At 55.5% G+C, this 26,630-nt stretch overlaps 1 protein-coding gene across 2 annotated transcripts in view; it reads left to right on the forward strand.

The window, feature by feature from the left end:
* APBA2 (amyloid beta precursor protein binding family A member 2) overlaps window positions 1–26,630 on the forward strand; it is a 235,766-nt gene that overhangs the window by 203,989 nt on the left and 5,147 nt on the right. The window contains exons 7-13 of one of the 2 annotated variants that reach the window (XM_032835963.1): window positions 8,317–8,462; window positions 9,064–9,099; window positions 12,341–12,427; window positions 14,822–15,007; window positions 18,223–18,402; window positions 19,204–19,416; window positions 20,914–21,033. In XM_032835963.1, the coding sequence (XP_032691854.1) occupies window positions 8,317–8,462; window positions 9,064–9,099; window positions 12,341–12,427; window positions 14,822–15,007; window positions 18,223–18,402; window positions 19,204–19,416; window positions 20,914–21,033 (968 nt within the window). The remainder of the gene's footprint in view (window positions 1–8,316; window positions 8,463–9,063; window positions 9,100–12,340; window positions 12,428–14,821; window positions 15,008–18,222; window positions 18,403–19,203; window positions 19,417–20,913; window positions 21,034–26,630) is intronic. The other variant, XM_032835964.1, reaches the window with a different exon arrangement.

Consider the following 26,630-nt stretch of genomic DNA (forward strand, 5'->3'; position numbering starts at 1 on the left):
CCAACTTCATGACTCTGAGGTTCATCCCCTCCTGCCTCAGCCACTGTTGACACAGCTTCCCTTCCCTGGACCAGCTCTTGCCCTCATTTCAGTGGCTTGCCTGGCGTGTGGCCTCAGCACTTGGCCTGCTCCTAGCCCCTCCTCCCTGTCCTGTCTCCTCAGAGCCACGGCCCCTCCTCCTAGCTGAGACTAGTCCCTCTCTGTGCTTGTGAACCTCACCCAATTTGATGTGTTTTCTCTCCCATATCTTCCACTCTCCCCTCTGTGGGCTTCTGAGAACATCCGTCCTGGCCCGCACATGTCCATAGCCAGCACTCCACCAAACGCCGCAACCCTCTGCCTGGCTCTCCGAGATCACTGCTGCCTTCCTGGTCACTGTGCACAAGAAACGCAAGGGCTCCTTTCTCCTCCTGCCAGCATGGGCACAGCTGAACCTGCCTCTGGGCACAGGGTGCTGGAGCTCGGTGGAGCTGAGTCCTAGGACCTCTCCCCACCATGTCCCCCTCCCCTGATGATTATTCTGTGTCTGCACCAACACGCAGTTTATCAGGACCCCTGAGTCCAGCTGCCTCCTGAGTGCCTTGGAAGATTCCCAGTTTCCTGCATCTAGATGTGCAGAATACCCACCCCCAAGGCCAGTCCCCTCCCCAGCATCCCTTTCTCATAGCTGCAGCTTTGTCCATCCCATGGTACAACCTGCTTCCCAGCACTCCTCCTGTGGAATTGAACCTCCAGAGTGGATCCAGTGTGTCGCTGTCTCTGACACCATCATCATGCTGGTCTACACCGTCACTACTATCACCACCACCACCATCATCATCATCATCACTCACTCACTCACTTGCTGGGGACAGCTGCAGTAGCCTCCTGGATTCTCTCCCTTCTTCCCCTCTGTGGTTTGCATCTCTGTGGCCAGAGTTGCTTTGGAAAGACAGAGAGGTTGGGCCACGTCCCTGACCAGTACTCTGCAATGGCAGTCCTTGGTGTAGCCTCAGGATCCTCATCTCCAGCTGGCACTCTCTCTGCAGCCTCAGCTTGTTGCAAATGCTGGCCCGCTCCATGCACCCAGGCAGTTTGCATGTTTTGTAGCTTTTGAAAGGTGCTATACTCTGTCACCCCAGAGCCTTTGCACCTGCTCTTGCCTGAGCCTGGAAAGCTCTCTTCTCTTTTCCCTCTATGATTTTTTAATCCCTTTGCATCCTCCAGGGCTCAGTTCAGAGAGCAGCTACCCCCAGCTTCTCAAGGTCATACTCCCCTGTTGCTTCTTCACAGTACAGCGTCCTTCCTTCATGGCTTCACCACATGCCATCCTGATGTGTTTATTCGGTGACTGTGGGACTGATGTTGGCCCGTGAGCTCCACATTTTCTGTCCTCATGGGAGGGCTCAAAAATCCTAGTACCTGAATCAGTGGCAGTGGTCTTGTGCAAAGTCATTTTACTCCATGGGCACTGTCCTTATTTGTAAAATTGGGACACCGAGATCTGCTTCTTGAGGGTGTTGAGGACCGAGTAGAACTAGACATTTGTTACACACAGAGGTCTGGTGTGTCAGGGGTGAGGGCTGTTCTCAGCGACCTTTCAGATACACACTCACCCGTCCTCTGCTGTGCTCTGGCTCTACCCAGCAGTCCCCTCCCCAGGAGACAAGCAGAAACAGGCACAGGTCTTGAAATTAATGAGATCACCTGGATCCAGGCCACTTGTGGGAAGCCTCTGTCCACCACCCACCTTCAAGATAATTTCCCCCAAAGGTGTCAGGGATAGAGGCTCCAAGGCATGACCCTGTTGGACCTCTCACCCCTTTCCCTGCTCAGAGAGGTCTGCAGGGCTTAGGTTTTCCAACAGACATTTCAAACAGAAGCTTCCTTCAGGAGGAAGGAGCCTGGCACAGCCTATTCTTCATGTCCAAACTGTGCAGATCCGTTCTGCACATGCTGACGTTTGTACGGTCACAACAAGAAACTCACAACAAGAAAACAGAAGTCACAATCATTCTCTGAGGACACAGGATGGCCTTTAAACCTCTTTTTATTCTTTTGTCGTTCTGTCTCCCTCTGGTGGTCTTGGCCTAGGGTTAGTTCAAGAGTTGAGCCAAAGAAGAACAATTTATGCCCAGCAGTAGAGGGCCCGCTGCTTTCATATCGTCATGAGGCTGTGCGATTTGTGGTTCTGCATTTCTTGATCGGAGTTGAGAGCGGTGTCTGTGAGCCTGAGACGCCCGCCTCCCCACACCGGCCACTCTCCTCTGCTTCCTAATAAGTGTGCAAGTGCGAGTGGGTCTGACAGGCAGGCAGGAAGCTGAAGGCACCGTTTTTGTTTTGTATTGTTTCCTTTTTGAAAGAAAGAGCAAGGCAGGGATGACAAGAGCCTCCGGCGGAGGTGGGCATCTTTTGGAGTTGTAACAAAGACCGGAATCTTTCTCCGGCCTCTTCCCAGGGAGCAGGCGCCCATGGGTGCTGGCGGTGGACCCCACTGCCCAGGATGGGTGCCCTTCGTACCCCACAGCAGTCTGGGTTCCCAGATCTGCTGGGGCTCATTCCGGGCTGGGGGAGCAGCTTTTAATGTATCTACTCAGGGATGGAGACTGAAAGAGGATGTGAATTTCAGAAAGGTCTGGCGAGTTGCAAGGGGAAAGGCAAAGGACAGTGGCCTCAGAGGGTGGGAGTCTATTCAAAAGGCAAGGCCTAACCTCCCACCCCCAGGGACGGGTTCCACAGAGAGCCATTCGACTCCTGCCCCATAGATAGGGCGTGAAGACCCTTGTCCAGGCGCAGGTCATGGGTGCTGGCTGAGGGTGTGGGCACTGTGGGCCAGCAGTTACCTCATGGCTGCTGGGACCGTGGGACTTTCCTGCAGAACAAAGTGGCACCATCTACTGGTTAGTAGTGGTCATTGCAGGGAGGACAAGTGGCTTGGCCCTGCTATGTATGGGGTGACCGTCAGCAAATGATGGGCACTTGGAACCACACTTACTGGAAAGAATGAGGCCTGAGGGGAAGATGGCATAAGATAGCAAAAATGGACACATTTCAGTCAGAAGCCCTGAGGGGCAGGGTGGGAAGTTCCACCGTGGGACTGGCCATCCTCTTTCCCTCTGTGGGGGTGGCACCTGCCTTCCCCTAGCGAGTGACAGGTGCCAGTGGGCCCGCAGTGCACACCAGGGCTGCTGATGGATGGACAGGGAGGGGTTCCTCCCTCCACACCCCTTCCCATTCTGCAGCCGTCCCCTCCCATCTCTTACTCTTTTACCATGAGGTCGCCAGCCCTGGCCAGCTGGAGGCGGGTTGTCATCTCCAGAGGTAGGACCAAGGTGCCTGAGATGGAAGGAGCCACCAGGAATCCTGCCCTTGGGACCTGGCGCTTTTCCACCTGCCAGGGAAAGCAGGTGCTGGCCTGGCCTCTCAGCAGCTTTGCTCCTAAGATGACAGGGGAGGAGGAGGGCTTGTGTGCTGAAGGTCAGGTTTGCCCAGAGGGGTGCTCTTCAGTGTCACTGGGGCGTGTATGTAATGCGAAATCCCAGAACCCACCCGATGGGACTGCAGGCCCTTGGGCTCTGAACACGATTCTGGACACAGAGGAGCTGCTTGGGATCTTCTTCTGTCCCTCCGTCCCCTACTTCAGCTCCAGGGGTTTTAAATCTGGCACCTCCCCCTGCCCCGTAGGGTACCAGGTTTAGAGAGGTTTGTACCACTTTTTACCTGCAGCGTGGGGACTCCGCACATCAATGACAGTGGAGGTCACTGTGCCAAATGTGGCTGCCTTTGAGTATGGCCCCTGCTCTGTCCCTTAACATCAGTGTGACCATGGTGTCCCTTTGTCGTCTGAGCCTCAGTGGGCTGTCAGGCCATGTGCCCACAAGACCATGTGAGCGCACTCACTGGCCTTGGACCCTGCCTGCTGGCATTGCTGCTGCCCCCCTCATCTGGTGCTTGAGGCCCTGCCTCGGCTAAGTGCTATGATGTGTCTTTTGACTTACATGGAAATGAAATCTAAGACTTCGTTAACTAATGCCTTGTACTTTACATGCTTTTAGCATTTATGAAGCTCACCCTATTAATCTTACATTTGCAAAAACCTAAGAAGATAGAAATCAGGAGTTCCCCCTCACCCCATTTCACTGGTGAGTAAATTGAGTCTCCCCCCAAAAAGAGAGAGAGAGAGAGATGACTGTTCCAAGAGCACAAAGCCTTTTCGAGCAGGACAGTTGGAAGAGTTCAGACTCCCACCGTGTCCCTGGATCCATGGGCAGGCTCTGTGGGACCTAGAGGGCTGTCCCCACCTCCCTTCAGACCTCCCAGTGGGTGCACAGACCTGCTTCGGAGGGGTGGCTCTGTGGGCTCAGGAGCCGTGTGAGAAGCTTTGTTGGGTGGACACTCCTGTGTACCTACATGGGTGTGGGCGCTTGTACACACATGCACGTGTGTGTGTGGAGGGGTGAGGGCTTGTTGACCCGTGATGGACTCTCGGTGAAGTGAGAAGCTCTGGGAGGAGCCCTCAGAGTCCTCTGCACTGAGGTCCCACCACCCAGGTCTCTGCGGGCCCCACCAGAGCCAGCACCAGCTGGAGGCCAGAGTGGGCAGCCCTGGAGGCAGTGGGTAGGCTGGGCTAGAAGGGAAGGCACCGTCATTCCACGTGGCCACTTGCACGGACCTTTGGGGAAGGTAGCGGTGATGACGGTTCAGATCAAGGAATGCTTGATCTGAACATGCATGTGCATGTGCTTTTCTGGGGTGTCTTTTAAATACTGGAAAGGTGAACTTACAAACCTGCCAGAAGCTAGGGTACTCCCTGGGCTCTACAGCCCACCTGGCCCCAGCCCCGAACCTCCACCCCTAATCCCTCCCACCACCAGCCCTCAACCCAGAGTTCACCCCCCACCCAGCCCCTGATACCCTCTTCTCAAGGCCCCCTGTACCCTCCCCCCTCCTTGGCCTTCACACCCCCCGGGGCTGTGGAGCCCTTGGACCACCACCCGTCTGCTGCCACAGGCAGCGTCCAATGGATCCAGCAATGCCAGCTGTGTGGGAAGAGCTTTCCCAGAGGAAAGCATGTGGTGGGGAGACCACCCAGAGGGGCAGCTCTCCCCCTCCAGACCTAGGCCCCACTTTCTCCTGTCTCCCCTCCCCCACCCAAGGCTCTTGAAAGGACCCCTTCACTTGGTTCTGGAACAGAAGATGCTTCTTTCCTCCAGACGCAGATGAGGGGCTGGGAGAGGCACTTGGGGAAAGGCTTTGCCAGCAGACTGTGGGAGTCATGGGGGTGTCCATCCTGGGGGGAGGACCAGGTAGGCTCTGTGAGGGCTCTGTAGCCCTCTCAGAGAGGGCTGGGGGGCTGAGGGGTGGGGTTTGTTGCCTGAGGGTTTGGGGGAGCCTCCCAAAACTTATCTGAGAACCCTAGAACAAACATCTGAGCCCCCAAGAGGAAGGGGTGCATCCTCTGGGCACTGCTAGGGAGGCTGTCAAGGTCAGTGGGGAGCAAGAGAGGGGGTCCCCAGGGCAGTGGTGTCAGGATGCGAGGGCCCCCACAATTCTGTGGTTCATGACCTGGGGCGTTCCTAAGGTGGGACCTGCCGGGCCCGTTATTACTAACAGATTCCTTTCAAACTTCAGAATACTTGACCTTGTTCTAAAGCATGTTACAAAAATTGCCTTTAGTGCAGGAGCTGTGGTGCTGGCTTGAGAGAGAGGGGAGTAGGTCCCCAGCTGTCAGTCTGACATGTGAGACTGACATGTGAGCCCCTGGGAAGGGGTCTTCAGGCAGCCAGTTGAGGCTAATGGACACATGCTATGACCAATTTCAGAGCTTTAATGGCAAGTCCACAGGCTGAGGCTTGTTCCAGTGAAAGCCTAATGCACGGGTCCCCTCCCAGACATCTCCCCGTGGGCCAGTATCTCCTGTGGTTTGAAGAGAACTAACGTTTCAGAACGTAATTTGAAAAACCCGCCCTGAATCCAGGGTCGGCCTGGTGTCAGGGCAGCTGCACGTTCCCATCTTGGGGTGACAGCCTGCTCACAGTAGGCCCCTCACTGAGCCCCAGCGCCCGAGCAGCTAGGGGTGGGCATGTGGGCCGGAGTTGGGGCCCCAGTCTCTGGGGGTCTGCTGACGTTGGGATGGCAGAGCCCAGCAAAACTGCCCTTGTCCCCTCACATGCACAGACCTCTGAATGGGAGCGCTGGGTTTTGGGGCTCTCAGGACATTCTCCTGAGAGAATGAGGGGCCCCATGCAGTTTGCAGCAGGGGAGCTCTAAGAGGACCCTCTCGTGGCAGCCGGGGAGTAACCTGTGGGTAGAAGGTTCAGGTCTTAGTCTTGCTGCTCTAACCAAGCACCAGAGGCTGTGGGGTTTATAAACCATGGAGGACGGAAGTCCCAGTTCAGGGTACCCATGTGGTTGAGTTCTGGTGAGAGCCCCCTTCCGGGTGACAGACGGCCTTCTCTCTGTGTCCATGTGTGGCAGAAAGCAGGCAAGGTTGCTCTCCAGGGTCCCTTTTATCAGAGCACAGATCCCATTCCTGAGGGCTCTGCCCTCCTTGGCCTCCCAGATCACCTCCCAGAGGTCATATTTCTAATCCCATCACGCGGGGCGCAGGGTGGGGGGTGGCGGGGTGAGGGCTTACGCATCAGGATTTTGGAGGGACACAGGCGGTCCACTGCTATTCACACGGTCTAGTTGAGGGCCATCCTCACGTCCAGGATGGAAGGAGGCAGTGGCGGTGGCAGAACTGGAGAGAGTCCCACTTGGACTGGGAGGGACAGCCTTCGGGGGTAGGTTGGTTATGAGGGAAGGATGAAATGGTGCTTATGCAGAGGGAGAGGGGGCGCTCCTCAGGGGGCACCTTTCAGGGTCACCAGCATGTTCTGAGGGTATTTTGGGCTGTGAATTTGGAAAGGAACCAGTCTGCCTTGTTGAGCGGCTCTGGCTCTTTCCAGCTGCAGGCTCGCAGGTGGCTGGAGTTGTTCCGCGGCCCTGGGGCCCACAGGTGGGACGTGGGGCAGGGAGTCGTGGGTGTTGGGCAGATGTTATGGGACTGGTAGACAGTGTCATCCAGGCTTTTGGCAAGTCGATGCTTTTAGCAGCAGAGAGGGTCAGAGGGGAGAACACGGTTCCCCACAGCTGGCTGAGGGTTGGGGTCCGGAGAGAACTGCTGGCCACGGAGACCAGCCAGCCAGCCCTGTGGAACCTGGAGTGAGGGGGAGCCTGAGAGTCAGAGCCAAGGTCCTTCAGAAGGAGGGGTCTGGCCGAGAGGCAGGCAGGGAGAAAGAAGGCAGTGACTTGGAAAGGAAGGTAGTGGGTCTCAGAGGAAGGCCGCGTGATGGTCTATGGGTTACAGGCTGTGGACCCGGGGCCAAATGCTCCCAGCCACCCGGGTCCATGTATGAGGTTTTCCGGAGCCTGCTCATAGATAGACAGACATGCCTGCTCATAGACAGATGGCCTGGGCCTGCTTTTGTCCTCTGGATGCTGAGGTGACTCGTTGGACCCAGACTACAAAGCCTAAGATATTTTCCATCTAGCCTCCTGCAGAAAAGTTTTGCTGACCTTACCTATAGCTGCCTGTCCAGGACAGGAGTCACTAGCCACATGTGGCAATTTCTGGGTAAATTAATTAGATTGCATGAAATTTAAAAATTCATTTCCTCTGCAGTAGCCCCAGATCAAGTACTCCAAAGCCACACATGGCTAGCGGTCCCTGTATTAAACAGCACCAGGATAGAACATTCTACAACATGGCAGAAAGTTCCATTGACAGCACTGGTCTAGAGGCAGCAGAGGGGAGCAAGAGCTGCTGAGCTTCCTGAGCTGCTGAGCAAGAGCTCCCTACACCTCAGATCCAGCCTGGATCTGAGGTGTAGGGAATGAGGGGACCCACCCAGGCAGGCATGTGACAGGACCAGAGCCCTACAGCACAGAAGCAGAGGAGAAGGCCCCAGAAGAACTGGAGGGTAGTGGGCAATTTCTGCTCCCTGTCCTGTTTCCAGAGGGCTCAGGGGTAAGCATGGAAATGCTGTCCAGTTTGGGAAAGTGCGTCTCTGGGATTGCAGCATATGGTTGTCACCTTGGAGGCTGAGATGCCCTGTGTGACAGTTGCCCGAGGTCCTGGAATTGTCCTCCTGAGCCATGCATGTGGACTTCTCTGGCCTGGGAATTGCATTTGCTTTCTTCTGTGTACCACACACTGTGTGGCAATGAGGGAAGGAGACTGGCCTTCCTCTGCTAACTGCGGATGGGCCGTGGGTCAGCCCTTTGCTTTCGTCCCCTGTCCCTGCGACCTTATTCCTTGGTCCTCTGGGAGGATGCTAACTGTGCCCTCATCAGTTCCAGGGCCCTGTGAACCAGAAGACCTCATTGATGGAATCATCTTTGCTGCCAACTACCTGGGGTCCACGCAGCTGCTCTCAGAACGTAACCCTTCCAAGAACATCAGAATGATGCAGGCTCAGGAGGCCGTCAGCCGGGTCAAGGTACTGGTGGGCTCAGCGGTGCGCCGGTTTGGCCAAGTCAGCAACACTAATGGGGTCTGGCGGGAAGGGTGGGGTGGTCCAAGGAGATGCCCCCTCTGGGCAGGATAGGGTCTGTGGATGCTGCCAGCCCCTGGGGGCTGAGAAACCATGTTGGGCCCCTCGTCTGTCCTCGCTGTCCCCTGACCTTCTTCATGGAGGCACAGGGACACAAGATCATGGTGGTCTGGAGAAGAGAACACAGCACCCCGGGCCCTCCTGCTCCACACCCCAGTCCTGCTTCTCTGCCCAAGAGCCCGGTGCTTCTCTGCACTTCCCGGCCAGTGGCATCACTCCGTCCCGTCTCACCCCCTCAGATCCAAGCGGTTGTTGGTGATTCCCAGCGCCCGAGGGACACGTGTGGGGGCTTCTCGTGGTCAGCGTGCATGCTCGATGAAGTGGTAGCTACCCACCCCTCCTGCCCCCGTGGGGGGCTTCCCCTGAGCACAGGGTCGGAGTCCCGGGGGCTTGACCCCAAGACCAAAATAACTTGGCTGCCCTTCCTTCTCTTCCTTTCTTTCTTCCTTCCTTTATCCGTTTTTCTTTTCTCTTACATGCTGCGCAGAGGATGCAAAAGGCTGCTAAAATCAAGAAAAAAGCGGTGTGTAGGGCTGAGGGCTTTGCCTGGGTTTCTGGGCCTTGTCCTGTGCAGTTTGGGAGGGTTTGGTGCTGTTTGCAGGAACACGCATCATGTGGCAAACAGCTTTTTCCTCGTCCCTGGGTAGATAAATGGTAGACTTTTGAACAAACTACAGACACTGGTTTGTGGGGTGTTTTTTTGTTTTTGTTTTTGTTTTTGTTTTTGTTTAATTTTTAGCCATCCACTTACAGAAAAATCTAATCATTGCCCTTTTTCCAGATTTCTTGTTTATTCTCTCTCATGCTAGAACACGGCTAATGCCGTGACGTTCCTGTTTCACGCAGATGTTTTTACAGGTGACATTTGACACGACCATGTGATGCATTTAGCACTTAGGTCCCCCGTACAAAATCAATTAAATTGTTCTGATATTTAAAAACTCCTTAGGCTTAATTTGTTAAATCAGGATGATGATGAGAAGGTCACTTTGCCCACGAGATGCGTTCCCCACTGGAAAGGGTTGCTGCGGGGTGTCTGGGAGGCTCAGTATGTGAAGCATTTGACTCTTGGTCTCCGCTCAGGTCTTGGTCTAAGGCTGGTGAGCTGAGGCCCCGCATCGGTCTCCACGCCCAGCAAGCAGTGTGCTTTAAAAAAAAAAAGGGTGGGGGCACAGAGTTTCTGGGCATGAGCCAACTTAAAAAAAAAAAAATCCCGTTGACCTCCAGTCATTTGTTTGTGAGCCTGGTCACTTAGTAAACGCTCGGTCCTCTTGATATAGGAAATCTCAAATATTCGGTATTAGAAGACACTGATTTGCTGCCCTTTAAGCTTGTCGCTTAAAGGGCAAGAGATTCAATCCTCTCTTCACCACCTGAACAGCATTTTCTGGGTCTGGGTGCTCACTTCCTCCTGTGATGAGACTTCTCTCCCTATGATGATATTTGCTCTTTGCCCGGTGGTGTCTCCTTGGATTTCTTGAGCTGTAGGAGAGGAAGGAACTCACCCATCTCCCTCCTCCCAGCGAGCCTTCTGCTAGGCGCCTCCAGGCAGTGGAGATGAGCCTGGCTTTGCAGAGCGCTAGCTGGGGTATGCTTCCCTCCCAAGGGAAAGGGGCTCCCAGCCTTTGGTTTGTCCAGGGCAACTCTGGGCTGCCCAAGCACCAGGAGGCTGGAGCGGGGCTCTGGTCCTCAGTATGCCATTCAGGGAGCCCAAAGGGTCTCTAGGGAGCAGGCGGGTCCAGCCCGGAACAGCCTCCAGACTTGCTGAGGCGAGCTGGTTAGATCCCTGGAGAGCTGTTCTTCCCAAACCCAGGGCTCCTATTCTGGTCTGCTCACGTCTGTCCAGGCAAGCGCTGAGAGGGGGATGCGTCACGAGTCTGGGACCAGGAGGAAGCAGCGTCCCCCACACAGCTAACCTGGAGTGACTATGGGGTCATGGCTCCCCATCCACAGACATGCCCACCCCGTTGTTTCATGGCCTCTGTTGGATTCCTGCTGTTGACACACCCCCTTTCTTCTAGCAGAGAGCATGGCAGGGTGAGCTTTGCTGTCCCCTGTTACCGATCTGGTTTTGGCTTTCTCCATTCACCCCCAGTTCGAGCCCAGTCCCCTGCACGTTTGTCCCTCTTCTCCCATCAAGGGTGCAGCACTCGAGCTTCCTCCAGAAATTGCCACTAAAACCCAGTCCACCTGCAACTTTTCTTCTTTTTCTTCTTCTTCTTCTTCTTTTTTTTTTTTCCCCCTTCTGGCCAAACCTACTTTTTCAAGCAAGAGGGTTTTGAGGAACAATCCCATAATATGTAACGTTTGAAAGCATGTGGACATACGTGCTTAGACATACATGTTAGAATATAACCCGGTTTTTCAAATCAGAGGAAAAGTAGTTCCTGTATGTTCTTGCTATTTTCTTTTTTTTTTTTTAAGATTTTATTTATTTATTTATTTATTTATTTGACAGACAGAGATCACAAGTAGGCAGAGAGGCAGGCAGAGAGAGAGGGGAAAGCAGGCTCCCTGCTGAGCAGATAGCCCGATGCGCCGGGCTTGATCCCACGAACCTGAGATCATGACCTGAGCCGAAGGCAGAGGCTTAAACCACTGAGCCACCCAGGCACCCCACGTTCCTGCTATTTTCAACTGCATTATTTTGAACTGTATTTTTTTCTTCTTTTAAAATCAATTGAAAGCAGTGTCGCCTCAGGGTGGGCTGAAAGCCCAAAAGAACTTTTCCCTTGAAAACTGAGCTGCAATGCAAATATATATAGGGTCTCTCTGCAACTCTGATTTCTTGAGGAATTGTCAGCGGGGGGATTTTGGATTTCAGATTTCGTAGCCAGGAATTAAATCACAGTTTCTGCTCTTTTGAAGTGGAAGATATGTCACCGTGGGCTCCCAGTGACCATGAAGTATTTCTTATCTCAGTGGGTAAACTGAAAGAACTTGTATTTCATTGCCACTGTGCAGTAGTAATTAAAATTCCCATGGTTGTAAAAACCAATGAAAAGCTGTCCTGGTTTAGAGCAGACCCTGAATAAATAGTTCACCCAGCTTCTAGAACATTCCTTGGACACATAAGCAATGGCCATAAGATGAACACACTCCAGGAGCTGACAAAACAGGGGCGTTTGTGTGACAGCATCTTCTGGTTTTTCCCATGTTGCTGGGAGGGCAACACTGAGTCCTATTGGGGTCTTGCTTCCCTTAGGGTTTTTGGAAGATCAGCATTAAGCCTGCTGGGGGTTGACATAACTAGGACTATTTAAATCAGAAGAAGATGCTGACGATCTAATCCAATGCCTTTGAAAATTTCTTCCCCATTTCTGGGGATATTTGGAATCTCAAATCCCGGAAACGTGTGCAGCCCGAGTACACAGACCCTGTGCCTTTACCGAGTTTGATAAGCGTCGGCAGGCAGGCCTACTTTTTAGGGAGTGGAGGGGCTGCGCTTTGGATGCTGGGACCCAAGACCCCAGGCGTCCGGCCCCCCTCCATGCTCAGGCTTCCGGAAGCTGTCTCCTCCCTCCTTCTTCACGCCCTGTGCAAACTGCCTTCAGAACTCAGTTCGCTAGAGATTGTGCTGGAAGGCGGCATGCAATTGAGATTTCCCAGGGCTGCTTCCAGCCGGAGAGGCATTTCCCTCTAGGGGCGCTCAGGGTCATTAGTAAAATTGTCAGGCCTTTGTTCAAGTTAGGTTTTTTGTTTTTGTTTTTGTTTTTTGTTTTTTGTTTCATTCATTTGTAACAGTATCCACTGTCCTTTCTTAGAATTCCGAGGGGGATGCCCAGACCCTGACCGAGGTGGATCTCTTCATCTCCACCCAGAGGATCAAGGTGTTAAATGCGGACACACAGGTAAGCACTCTAAAGACCGTTGTTTAAAATCATGTCATTGAACCCCTAACTTCCCACCTCAGGAACCAGAGGAGAATGAGGTCTGGCTGCGGGAGAACTTTCCCTCTGGGAGTGAGCTGAAGGGCTGTCCCTGAGGACAGTCGCTGCGGAACCCGCAGATTGAATGGGATGTGGCTGTGAAATCTGGAGCAAGCTGCAGGGGGCCGAGAAAACCCTGCGGTGTCCTGTGGTGTAGGTGTGCTGCAGCCCGGATTAAGGAGGCAAAATGAAGGGGAAGGTGTGGGGAGTCGGAAGCTGTGTGCTCACCATCAGGGTTCTAGAAGGGCCTTCCGGAAACCTGGGCATGCCAGGCCTGGGGAATGGAGCAGGAGAGTGGAAAGGCCGTGTGAGCCCTTGGCCCTCCGAGAGGGTGGTGCTCCACCAAAGGGGTGTTTTGGGGGGAACTGTCTTAAGATTTTTCTACCTGTGAACCATTATGCCCTGGCCAGCTTCTGCTCATTTTTCCTGGGCCTTCATCACTGCTGTTGGTGGAGAAAACAGATCCGTGAGGAACAAGTGAGCCGTGCCAGATAGAAAGGCCTACGGGCCAAAGAGGAAGAGGGCAGGAGGCCAGCGGCGTAGGGCAGAGGGAGGGAGGGGTCGGGAAGGCCTCGGGCAGTGCCCTGTGCCTGAAGTTTGCGGGGGAAAGGGAGGTTCCACTCACCTCCATTCCTAGGCCTGTGGGAGGAGGGCCAGATGCTGGGGTAATGACCCCTTTGCTTCTTTGTCCTCAGCGAGTAATCTGTGTGGCGACTGTCCAGATGTGTGGGGACCCTGTTCCCTGATACCCATTTTGCCTGCAGGTTTTGGCACAAGGGATCATCTTGCTTGTGTTGGTTCTAACACTGGAAGTGCAAAAATGGTGCATTTCCTAATTATGTCACGTTCTCCACTTTTTATTATTGCACCTGACCCCAGGCAGACCTTTTGTTTCTTTCTCTCTCTCTTCACTGTGGACCGATGGATTTTTTTTTTTTTTAACTTGTGTTATTCTTTTTGGGGCTCTGGTGATCCCCAATTGGACCTTTAAACTGGGTCCTGGGTGGTTTGGACATCTTCGCTTTAGTCACTAATCACGTCCTTGCTTTCTGAGGCAGTGAGCTGTTCAAGCTCCCCTGATGCTTGCCCAGCTGCAGACCTGGAATCGGCCGTTTCTTTGAGGAGTCACACGCACTTCCTTTCTGTGGGGAACAATATTACAGAAACAAAGATCCGGGCACTGGCCACGCCCATGGTTGCAAGGGTCTCATTGTTCCTGGGGCTTTGCCACGAGCGGAGCTAGACAGTATATGTGTTCTAAAAAGCCCAGAGTTCACACTCGTCCCTCTGTCTGCCCGGGATCTGTGGCCACAAGTGCTGAAGAGGCACCCTCGGCGATTTCCGGACCAGTCCCCCTTCCTGAAAAGTGGCTCTTGTGGCTTGAAACCCCCACCCCACCCCACCCCACCCCACCCCACCCAGCCTTGGCCAGGAAACAAATCAGCTCCCGGAAGACAGACGCGGGGTAATATCTGCTGTAAAAGTAGATTCTGTGAGGAAGAAAAGAGGCTTCCAAGGTTGCAGAAGCAGCCAAATCTTCTTTTGTGGAAAAAGCACAAAGGCATAAAAGACCAACTGATTAGTTTCTCAGAGCCTTTGTGTGCAGCCTTGTTACGTAGGGGTCATGAGCACGATGCTCAGGGGAGATTCCTGGCAGACGACAAAAGCCATCAAGAGTAATGGACCTGCCAGGAGTCGAGGGAATTGAATGGCCAGAGACCCATCGATCAGTCAGGGGATCTGCCTCAGTGTCCCCTGGCGGGGGACTGCCCTGCTTGGGCTCCCTGGGAAGAACTCATCCGTGGAAAACTTTGGCCTCAGAGCCTTCCTCAGCTGCTGGGGAGAAGCACATGGCTTGCAGAGAAGGGACCCCTCTCCAGAGCCGCAGATTGCCTCTTCCAGCCGCCCCCCTTCCCCCAGCAGGGACAAGGGCCCCTGACCTCGTGCCTGCAAGAAACAGTGGGAGGGTGCTGTGGGGCAAAGGCAGAGTCACCTTAACTGTGCATCACTGCCCTCGAACGCCATGTTCCCTAGAGCAGTGATTGTCAACCAGGGTGATGTTGTCCCCCACGGGGGCATTTGGAAATATTTCTGGTGGCCACAACTTAGCAAGGGGGCGATGCTACTGGCATCTAGCCAGAAGAGGTCAGGGGTGCCACTAATCATCGTACAGTGTGTGGGACCACCCTTCACAATACAGGAGGACCCACCCCAAAGGGCATCAGCGTCGAGGCCAAGAAATCCCGAACTTGAGTGTGTTGTGATGGCTTGTTCTCCCTAACGTTCCCTAACGTGGATCCGCCCCGCTCCTGACAGGAGACCATGATGGACCACGCCTTGCGCACCATCTCCTACATCGCAGACATTGGGAACATCGTGGTGCTGATGGCCAGGCGCCGCATGCCCCGGTCGGCCTCGCAGGACTGCATCGAGACCACCCCTGGGGCCCAGGAGGGGAAGAAGCAGTACAAGATGATCTGCCACGTGTTCGAGTCTGAGGATGTAAGTAACCGCAGTGGCACACAGGGCCCCTCCCAGCGGGCCCAACCTCACCAGCGCCCCTGCGGCATCCCAGGCTCTTCGGAAGCCGCGCCTCAGGTGGAAATCTGGTGCACTGTCATTGATGTCTCCGGTGGAATCAGAATTTTGGGGTTTTTTTTTGTTTGTTTGTTTTTCCTAACATTCAGAGTTTGCGAAGAGAGTGAGCATAGTTTTATTTCACTTCGTGAAATAATGTCCTTCAGGGCTGTTTGTAAATTGAACGTGGTTGAACAGGCCAGGGGCGCTAACAGATTACTCCTGACTTTTTGGTGGTTAAGATGTGCATTTTCACACGCCAGGCTTGCATACAAGGAAGCAATGTCTGTGCCCAAGGAACAGCTCTGCTTTTGCTCATGGCCGTTTCATGTCATAATTCAAAATACTTCACACTCACTAAGAGACCATGAACCCCGTGACTCTTTCCTTCAGTGGGATGAGAGCATCTTTCTGAGCCTGGAGCTGGGAGAAGGGAACCAGAGAAGGGAGCAGGGGGCCAAGTGGTGAGCACAGGAGACTTGGGCTAGGTCTCTCTGCTGCCCCCTGGCGGGCAGATCTTGTGGGTGTTGCCAAAGGAGAATTTTGAAAGCCAATCCTCCCTGGATTTTTGGAAAGGGGCATTCTTGTTCACATATGGGCTTGCAGGGCAGGGACCTGAAGCAGAAGGGAACGGCCCCCAGATTTTTATATGTGAAGGCAAGACTGAGGTAGAGTCCTCCTTTTGCTAAGCAGTTGAAGTCATCTAGAAGTGCTTTGAAGCAATGGTATATTGATGGGAGAAGAAATTTAAACATAGACCCGCTGGTGCACACACAGATTCTTCTCCCCACGATCCAGATCTCCTTGGGCACCTGGATGGGCACTTCCATGGGACTCGGGGCTAGAGGATGTCTTAGAGACCTGGTGAGGAGAGATGGGTCCTCAGGAAGGGCTGTGAGTGACGGGCAGGGCAAGGCCAGTGGCAAATGGTGAGCAGCCTATCGGCAGAGAAGTCACAGGAGCAGGGAACACCATGGGGCTCCGAGCAGCCGGCCCCTGTGGATGGCCATGGGCCGAGGGCTAGAGTCAGAGGTGCTGTTGTCTGGAGGTGAGCATTCGTGGGACTCTGAGTGGTCCTTAAAGGATTGAGGGCAGGACCCTCCTGGTAGGGTGTGTGTGGGAATACTCAGGAGTTGCCCAGAGCATAGAACCTGGATGGTGGCTCCATCCGGGGGGCTGCTGGGGATGAGTAAGGGGTCTGAGGGTCTGCTGGCAGCAGATGGAACACCTGGAGAAAATGAAAAGTGGCAGTAGGGATACCAGGGGCTCATTCTGAGACTCAGTTTCCCTCTATGAGATGGAGCTCAGGCACTCCAGGACCGAGGCCCGGGTATATGACGCACACAGGCGAAAGTGCTAAGGCAAAAGGGCGCTGGGGTATGGCAGCTCCCATTCCACCCACCTCACTTCCTGCAGGAGGCCGCCTCTGAGTGCCAAGCTGCCAATGCCAACCCTTCTCTGAGCCCCTTGTACTCCCCGCTGCCTGAGCGGGGCTCCTGGCTTCACAGCATTGAACACCCACAGGCCCTGGCTGTGAGCTGGGGGGGGGGATAGGGGAGCCCCTTGTCTGCAGGGTTTCCAGTGTGGCCCCCAGGCCGGCTGGGAGGGACACTAGGACATGGGGCAGATGGGGAAATGGGAGACTGCCCCCAGCTGTTGGTGGGGAAGTGCCTAGCGTTCCTGGATTGCACCCTGGCATGAAGGGTGTCACTGTCCCCAGGAGCTTCTATGGGTTGGGGTGGGGCACCCAGGCAGAGCCCCAGGCAGAGCCCCAGGGCATCAGACAGCACCACCAGGCCATCACCAGGGAAGAAGGGAGCGATGCTCTCAGAACCCCTCCCTGTCAGAGGACTACAGTCAGGTGAGGACAGACCCGGAGGCCTGGGGGCAGCCAGCAGCAAGCCTTGGGACCCCACTGGGGCAGGGCAGGTCCTGGGCTCTCATTCATCCCCCCACTTTTTTCTGGCCTCTTCCCGAGGTCTGACTCCCAGATTCTGCCAGAGCCCCGGCTGTTGCTCTGCTGCTTTCCAGTGCACCATCTCTGGGCTCGCCACCCTTTAGTCCACATGTGCCCAGGCTGGGGTGTCCCCTGGTGGCCTCCAGGGAAGGCAACTCTGGCCAGTCCGCCCTAAGCAGCCCAGCCAAAATGCTGGTTTTGGGAGTGATCAGGGCTTATTCCTGCCAAGTGAACATTGCCTGTCCTTCCTGTAAACTATTCTGGGCCCAGTGTGGGAGAGCAGTTCAATCTAGACTTCTTACCTATTTCAGGAAAGCTTTCCATGCTCCAGCTCTGCTTTTATCGTCCGGCCCAGCCCACTTTGGTGCAGAGACATACTCATTTGTAGCACTTAAAGCATGCAGTGCTTTAAGTATAGAGGGAGAAAGAGATTTAAGCATTTGGGTCAAAACCAGAGGCAAAGCCTGGCCATGACTTTTCAATGTCCAGGACTCTGTAGTGTCCGAGATTCAATAACGTCCACACAAGTGGTTCCTTGTAGTAGAACGACATGCTTTGCTCTGTAGGGTCTGTACTGGTGTCTCCAGGTCTTGTGCTTCTCATCGGTGTCAGCCTGAAACAGCCACACCGTCCCCCACCCCCAAGAACAGCGGGACATACACCCTGCCTCCCCAGTTGACATTGGGTTCTGTTTCTAGAGAGACATAAATGTTGGGGAGACAGCTCAGTCTCTGTGACCTTCCTCCAAGAACACACACCTCAAGTCTATTTTTGGAATAAGATGGGAAGAAAGAAAATATAGTACATTTTCCAGTTAAAGCAACAAAAATAAGATGTTTAGCAAACAATCCATAATTTTTCTGGACTTTATTTGAAACTGTGCTTTGTCCTGGATAGTCTGGGACTTAAACGGCTCAGGTGGGAGCAGATAGGATTGGGCCCTGCTGAGTTCAAGGCAGCAGAGAGGCTCCCCCTAAGGTGGCTGACCATGGGGTGTTGGCGGGAGGACAGCCATCACCAGAGGAGGGCCTGCAGTTTCTCTCTTGTTGCTTTAAGCCCAGCAAGGGCCTATCCCAGGCTTACACGTGCCTCTGCACCCAGCTCTGTCACAGCCCCTCCTCTCCCGGATGCGTGGTGCCTGTGGTCCTGTGCTGGTCCCTAGTGGGCTTCTCCCTGCCCACAGGCCCAGCTGATCGCACAGTCCATTGGCCAGGCCTTCAGCGTGGCCTACCAGGAATTCCTGCGGGCCAATGGCATCAACCCCGAAGACCTGAGCCAGAAGGAGTACAGTGACATCATCAATACCCAAGAGATGTACAACGACGACCTCATCCACTTCTCCAACTCTGAGAACTGCAAGGAGGTGAGACACACACACCCTGGGCGGGCCACTGGATGCCACACTGCTGTGGCCCCTGCTGCCGCCCTCGCTGGGCCCCTGCACACCAGAGCCCCCCGACCTCCCACCACGATGCCCCGGAGCAGCTCGCTTGAAGGGCCTTCGTGCGAATCCCCATCCTCACAGCAGAATGAAGCACTCCCCGGAATGTACATTTGTGCCTGCCTTTAGAGCTGAGCACTTGTGTGCGAAATGAGGTGTTGTTGTAACAAAGGAGCTGATTACAGTCAGTCTTAATGACCTTGAAAATGTGCCTTTTAATGCCGCTATTATCATCTGCTGGAGCTCAGCACCCAGGAGGTGTTTCTGAAAAGCATATAAGAAGCATTTTCAAAATGGGGAACTTCGGGGCACTGCCCAGGGGAAGGAATAATCAGACTGCTTGTGGAATGAATGAGTGAACGAATGAATGACTCTTCCAGATTTATTGCTGAATGAATGACAGACAGCTTTCTGAGAGTGATCCTTGCAGTGGAATGAAGGTAGGACTTCTCTAGATCAGAGCAAGAGCCAGGGGCAGATTTGAGCCCTGGAGTCTATCATTCTTCTCGCCTCCATGGGTTGGTGGGAGGTGAGAAGAGCAAGAGGTAGGACCCTGGAGCCCCGCTGGGGCCTGGAGGGGTCCGTGCTGGGCATGGGCAGGAGGGCGTCTGTGCACTTGGTTCAAGCTTGGGACCCAGAGCCAGGCGAGGCTGGAATGGGGTGGTAGGCGCACAGGTCCCCGGCCCCCATCACGGGCACCTCTCACGGCTCATGTCCTTACAGCTGCAGCTGGAGAAGCACAAGGGCGAGATCCTGGGCGTGGTGGTGGTGGAGTCGGGCTGGGGCTCCATCCTGCCCACGGTGATCCTGGCGAACATGATGAACGGCGGCCCGGCAGCCCGCTCAGGGAAGCTGAGCATTGGGGACCAGATCATGTCCATCAACGGCACCAGCCTGGTGGGGCTGCCCCTTGCCACCTGTCAGGGCATCATCAAGGTGTGTACGCGGGGCCCCTGCCTTGTTTTATTCTCACTGCCTTGTCCTTTCCCGCTTGACACGTGAGGAAACAGGTCTGGAGAAACCCCAGCTGCCCTTGGGGGTAAGAACGGGACATTTGGTTTCACTGATGCCATTTCTGAGGGACGTGGACCCCAGGCAAGGGCTGAGGACCTCCAGATGCAGGGTGACCCGGCATGCATGGGACTTTCGCAGACTAGCACCAAGAGTCCCATTTCCTGGGCATATGGGGAGGGTTGGTCACCCTGCAGGGGTCTGAGAGCAGGGCTGGCGGCTCTGACCATCTGGCCCGTGAGCCTGCAGCTTTGGGAGATGCTGAGCTCTCGGTCCCTGCTGGGGGGTCCTCATGCCTGGTTGCTCTGGCTCGAGAAGAGCCTTGGGACAGGAAGCTCAGAGAGGTGGCCCAGAGGCCTGGCGCTCCTGTGCCTTTGCCCTGTTCAGGGTCTCCAGACGGTGGGCTCTGCCTGCTTGGGGGCAGCCCTGGGGCATCCGTCGGCATTCTGCCCCCAGCCCCCTGTGGCTTGTTCCTCCTCACCCGCTGCGGTCTTGGTGCTGGAGGACAGGCCTGTGTCCTCGTCAGCCTGACAGCTGAAGGGCGTTCAGAGGTCGCCTGCTGGGCGACCACCTGAGAAGACAGACGGTAGGCACAGCAGAGCCCTTAGCCCACGGGACCAGAGACTTCGTCTGTGGGGACTTAACCTCACAGCCATGGCCTGGGGCGCCTGCTGACCGTCACAGCCTCTCTGGGGCCTGAGGTCCCCCTTGGCTTCATCTGGCCCGGTCTTGCTGTGGACACTGGGTCCTCTTGCTTACAGATTTTCACTGAGCCCCTCACCGCCCATCCCCACCCCTGCCATTTGCACATTTTATTTGGAGGAAGGCTTCCTCCTGGTCCTTCTTTTTTTTTTTTAAAGATTTTATTTATTTTTTTGTCAGAGAGAAAGCACAAGTAGGCAGAGAGGCGATAGAGGCAGAGAGAAAAGCAGGCTCCCTGCTGAGCAAGGAACCCAATGTAGGATTCGATCCCAGGACCCCGGGATCGTGACGGGAGCTGAAGGCAGCCACTTAACTGACTGAGCCACCCAGGCATCCCCCTCCTGGTCCTTATAAACAGAAGGTGCCCCTCCTGCATCCAGTGTTGGCCGGGGGCCCTTCCTGTGACCCCGGTGTTGTCCCGCTGGTCATGCATGGTGGTGGGCAGGGCCTGGCCCTGTCTCCACGAGCAGCTTGGTTTCAGCTGGGTCAGATGGCACATCAGAGCGCAGCGGGCCATGGCCTGTACTGCCGCCCGGGGTAGCCAGCCGCCCCGCACATGGGTTGCACAGAGGGACCTGGAGGCCGAGAGGGGGCTGACCCACTGGCCTTGTTCCCTTGCATCCCCCACCCTGCCCACCGACTCAGCCTCGGTGTGGGCCGGCGAGCACGTGCTCCTAGGTGGCATTCGAGGCTCCCTGTGACTCCCGCCCCGTCCCGCAGGGTCTGAAGAACCAGACGCAGGTGAAGCTGAACATCGTCAGCTGTCCGCCGGTCACCACGGTCCTCATCAAGCGGCCTGACCTCAAGTACCAGCTGGGCTTCAGCGTGCAGAACGGGATTGTGAGTCCGCCCTCTCTGCCTTGGCCACCTCCACGGTGCATGTGTGGGCCTGGATGTAGGGAGCCAGGGCGGGGGGGGAGGGTGGGCAGCTCTCCACCCCCCTGCCCCTGCAGCCGCTTCTGACGGCGCGGGCCCCGGTGGGTGGGCACCGCTGGGCAGGAGCTTTCAGCTCTTCCAGGAGCAGGTCTGGCCCGACTAGGGAGGGAGGGCTGGTGTGTGTCGGAGGAATGGGTGGGTCCCTCTAGCCCTGCTTGAAGCACCCTTGTCCCCGTGATGGCTGTTCCCTGCTGTTTCCAACCACTGCAGTCTGGACACATCTGGCCGATGGCAACATCCTACTCTCTATGTTCAGCAAACAGATATTTACTCATTCACTCATTCATTCACCCATTCAGAGCCATTTATGAGGTGCCTGCACTGGGTAGGCACTGAGGAAGCAGAGGGCTTCCAGGAGGAGGTGATTCTGGGCTCAAGTGAGTGTTAGTCTGCCCAAACATCTGTGCCTATGCCTGTAGTTCAGGGTTCCTGCCTTTTCTTTAACCCGTCTTTGGCTGAAGTGAATCTGTTTCCTTGGTCCTTTCTCGTGCAAAGGTCCCAGTGGGCAAAGATGTGGCCACAAATGGAGGACAGAAGAGGTGAGGCCGGTCACTTCCACATTGCTTAAGCCAGCTTTGAGTCTTAAGGACCTGAGGAAGAGATCGTGCAGTTGGTGGGAGTCGTGTCAGGGGAGGGGAGATATGTATGGGTGCCCATGAGCATGGAAGAAACACAATGGGAGAACATTCTAGAAAGACAACTGTCAAGGAGCCAAAATTTTCCCTGTTGCTATCCAGTGCAGAAGTGTGGTGAGGTACTTGTGCTGGGGAGAGTCACAGGGCCATTTCTGTCCCTTCTGTGTTAGTGTACCTTTGCTGGTATAACAAATATTCTCTAAATCTCAGCATACTGAATTGGTTCCTCATTCAGGTCACAGTCTGCTGTGGGGGAGGGGGGGTGGTCAGGTCAGTCTGCGTGCCCTCACCTGGGATTTGGAAGCCCGCACTAGCTGCTCTGTGTCTGGCCAGTAGCTGCAGGAAGATGGGGACATAGGTGCAGTCCTTGCCATTTCTAGCCACACCTCCCTGGCCCGACAGGACTCAGTCCCACACCGCACAAAACATGGCAGGCTGGGAAGGTGGCCATCTGCTGCTTGTGACAAAGAGGGAAAGGGTATGGGGGCATCTAGGCAGCGCTGGCCAGACCTTCCTCGCTGTGTGACCCTGAGTGTGTCAGTTAACTTCTCTGGGCTCTTCTCAAAATGCGGCTGTGAGGGTTAATGGAGAAAATCCATAAAGTACACGGAGACATGTAAAGAAGGCCCACTGGGCCCGGATTCTGCAGAGGAGAACGCTCCTTTGGCACTTGCACCCAGGCCTGGGGCTAGGTTGTCTGCAGCCCTCTGGGGACTTCTGTCCAGGTCAGGACCTCTGTCCCAGGAGCTGGCCGGGTGGGGGTGTGGCCTGACCCTGTCCTGCCCAGCCAGTCTGCTTACAGTGGGTGCCCTGGGCATAAGCAGCTGCTGGGAGCACGGTGTGGATGATCTTGGGCCCCGTGATCGAGGAGGCGCCAGGCGGGGCCTTCTGACCTGCCGCCGACATGCTAAGCACTCACACAGGGCCTGCCTGGGAGCCACACTGCTGCTTCCAAAGAGCCTCCCTCCCATGTGGAGGAGGCTGCCGTGTGGTGGCAGAGAGAGCTGCCTCTTCTCAGGGACTGTGAGCCCAGAACAAGCCTGACGCCACCTCCTCCCCAAACCCCTGCCTCTCTTCAGCTTGTCTCATTACACCTGCCTGAGAAGGAGTGTGGGTCCTCTTGAGGAGGTGACCGCCACACTGAGAGGCTTAGTAACTGGTCCCAGGACCCACAGCCAGGGAGGCCATCTGGGACTGTGGGGGAGAAGGTGGGGGCAGGGGGAGAGGAGAGGCAAGGAAGGAGTGCGGCTAAGTGAAAGCAAGCAGGAGAAGAAGGGGACGCTGTGAGGTGAGGTCAGCAGCGATGAGGGACAGGTACGGGGGTCTGAAGGGAAGCGTGAGGCTTCCTTCTCAGAGACAATGGAATGGAGGTGCCTGGGAAGAAGGCAGGATGGCTGACCGGGGGGCTCTCCTGGGGAGGGTGAAGGGGGGTGGTCTCTGCAGGTGGGGATGGGCACGCCGGTCCATGTCAATGACTGCGAAGCTGAGGGCAGTGAGGCAGGCAGAGGCGCTTCTCTGAGAGCTTGGAAGAGGTAGGAGAAGGGAACAGCAGATCTAGGTTTTGGGGGTCTCAGAGCTGGGGGGGGATGACACCCAGTTCTGCAGGCAGCATCGCCTGGGTTGTGCCTTCCTGGTCACTGACACGCAGACAAGAGTCCTGAGGCAGAGTGCTGGTCACTTCTTGGTGCATCTGCCATGGGTCCAGAGTACGTGTGAAGCTTGGGGTCTGAGGGTGACACACCATGGATGAGAAGCAGCAGGGGGCTCGTGGCAGAGAGCTGGGGGCTGGGCTGGTTCTTGAGGACTTGCTCCCAGGTATGTGGCAGCTGGCCCTGCGGACCCCAGGGAGGGCTGTAGGCAAAGCAAACAAATCCGCAGGGTCTCTCCTGCCACGAGGCAGCCCCCCGGTGACCCAAAAAATGGGCGGCAGGTGGCTGCACAGATCAGTCCCCCATCTCCACTGGGCCCTGCAGCAGTGGCCTTCCGGTCAGCGGTGCCCAGGCTCTTCCTGCGCCTGCTCCATGGCGTGCCCGTGCCATGGACAGGTGTGGGGTGTGGGGGCTGGCTGTCCAGGGTCTGCTCCCTGTGCACTCAGAGGCCCTTGTACCAGGCAGCTGCTGCCACAGCCACCGCTCAGGCCATGTCGCCTCATCTGTGGTGGCTGACGAGGGCCACAGGCTCGGTCGCTCAGCGGGGGCCTCATGGGAGGAGTGTGTTTGGGAGAACATTCAGGAAGCCGGAGGGTGCTGGCTCTTCTCAAGAGCTTGCTGTAGGGACAGAAGAGCTGGCTTTGCCCTTCACAGCATGGTCAGGGTGGACCTCGACTTCCTGCCCACCCAGCCTTCCCACAGGGGCCTGGCCTGGTCACTGTCCCCTCCCTTGTAGTCCCCTGCTGCCTTGCAGTGGAGCTATCCCCTGGCTGGCACGTCTCTCATGACCAGTGGCCTCCCTGTCCCCATTGTCCATGAGGCTCTCAGAGGTCCCCTTCGATCCTCACCAAGCCGTACACTTGGAGTCCTGGCTCCCGGGATGCCCTCCACCTCCACCCTGCCTGACCACAGCAAGACTGGACGGTGGCAGGATGCCTGACTGGGAGATGGCATTAGTCAGCTCCTGCACACACCCCCTGTGGTTTTCTGCCTGATGACTACAGAAGCTTTTCCCATGGCAGGTGGCCAATGCCAACGTGCAGGGTAAGTGGTTAGAGGAAGGATGTCCCAGCACTGGGGCGTCTCAGGAAGTCTGGGTGCTGTCACGTGAGTCTGGGTGCTGTCACGTGAGAGGGAGGGGTCCTCTGCACAGCTATCGGCATGTACATACGTATGTGTTTGCATACAGGCGTGCATTTACACGCATGTGCATGTGCACATATTGTGTACATGTGTGCACGCACACGTGTGTGTGTTTGGGAGAGGTGCTAGCCTGGGCACTGACCGCCTTCTGGAACTTGGCACAGCCTGCCTTTTCTCTAGAACGAGAGGCCCCATGTGGCTAAGAAGCTGTATTGGGTTTTAGAATCGGTCTCCCTCACTTCAGCCCCAGCTCTCTCCTAGGACATCTGTTTCTTCTGTTTGTTTCAATTGTGGTAAAATCGATTAACATAACATTTACCATCTTAACCATTTCCAAGCGTCCAGTACGTTGTACAACCCTCTCAAGAAGTCTTCGTTGTGGGAAAGGGGAACTCTGCGCCCATCAAACGCCAACTCCCGTTCCTTTCTCCCAAGCCCAGCTTCTGACAGCCAGCGTTGTACCTTCTGTCTCTCTGAACTTGACCGCACTATGTGCCTCGTAGACATAAGTGGGGACCTTGGGGACCCGCCTTCTTTAACTCCCACCATAATGCCTTCAGGGCCCATCCACCTTGTAGCCTGTGTCAGACTTTCACTCCTTTTCAGGGCTGAGTAGTGTTCTCATAGATGACTAGACCACATTTCGCTTTTCCATGCGTCTGTCAGTAGACACTGGGTTGCCTCCACCCCCGCCCCTCCGCCCCATGGGAGTGAATTGTGCTGCGGTAACTTGGGTGTGTGGGACTTCTGTTTTTCCAGTTCTAGTTTCACTGTTGCAAATACTCCTAGGCCTCCTGGTCCATCTGTCTGGGGCATCTGGCCATGCATCAGTTCTAGCAACCAGGAAATGCAGCTCTTCCCACAAGCCTCGGGCATCCCTGGGCCGTTGGTGTCTGCAAGGCTGGTCCTGTTAGGGAACAGCATTTTCTGTTACCATTTCACAGAGGACGAAGGAATAGGGAGGTCAAGGAACTTGCCCTGAGGCTTCCAGCTGGGAAGTGGCAGAGCAGGGATCAGGCCCGAGGCCAGCAGCTGTAAGAGTGTGCCCATAGTCCCCGCTGATGCGAGGTGCCGGGGGCAGTGGGTGAGCGTGTGCATGGTCTTAGCAGCCCTTGTGAGCAGCTCAGAGACTGAGACATTTGTATCGAAGGCTACGGCGTTAGTGACTCCCATAAGTGTCCGCTGGGCCCTGATTACGGCTTCGGGGCTGGGCCCGCCAGTCTCTCCTCTCACTAAGAGTGCAGGGACCACTGTGCCTCCTGGCGAGTACGTGCCACACAGCCAAGTTCCCCCGAATCCTCCGGAAAAGTTTGCTGACATCTGAGTTAGTCTCGCACAAGTGCTTTTTCCATTTTCAGCTCCATTACACCCAATGTACAATGCATTAGTTTGCAGACAGGCCCTGGATGACCCAGTTAGCACTATTTCTAAACGGATCCTTCCTCTCTCTTTCCACACCACCATTCAGGACATCAGGAAGTCTCCCGCTGGGAGACACCGGCCTTCTCCCCCGCAGAAGTGCACCCCATGAGGTTGGAACACACCTCGGTTCCTGTGGACATGCCTCGTTCAGGAAGGCCAGGACCTGTGTGTGTGCGGGCACACGGCCTTCTCCTCAGCATGTCCTGCCCCCCTTCTGTCCTCTCCCCCTGCCTGCCCTCCTGATTCCGGCTGGCCATTCTTTCTAAAGGTGCAAAGCCATTGTCTCCTGCTTCTTCTCACTTTCTTTCCCTGAATCTCCATGACTAGGGAGGAGGCTGCTGGCAGGGACAGAACCAAGATTGCAGCATCCACGGACTGTCCCAGCTTCTTTGCTGGGGAGCACGCTGGGCCCTGCCTGACACTTGATCAGGCTGGGAAGTGAGCTCGGTCACCATGAAACACCTTCCTTGGGACTTTCAAAAGAGCCAGTTTCAGTGGGCACAGAATGCCCTCAGATCGTCTCGGGGCGGGGAGACAAGGAATGGAATTCTCCCTAATTCTCGTACAGAGAAGTAGGCAGTCAGGCCACACTACATCCCTCTCTCTGCCAGCCCCCTGGTCGACCCCAACTGACCTGAGTGCTCAGGTTCCG

Source organism: Lontra canadensis, unplaced genomic scaffold, assembly GCF_010015895.1.
Source record: "Lontra canadensis isolate GAN:19392208 unplaced genomic scaffold, GSC_riverotter_1.0 scaffold89, whole genome shotgun sequence".
Lineage (NCBI taxonomy): Eukaryota > Metazoa > Chordata > Mammalia > Carnivora > Mustelidae > Lontra > Lontra canadensis.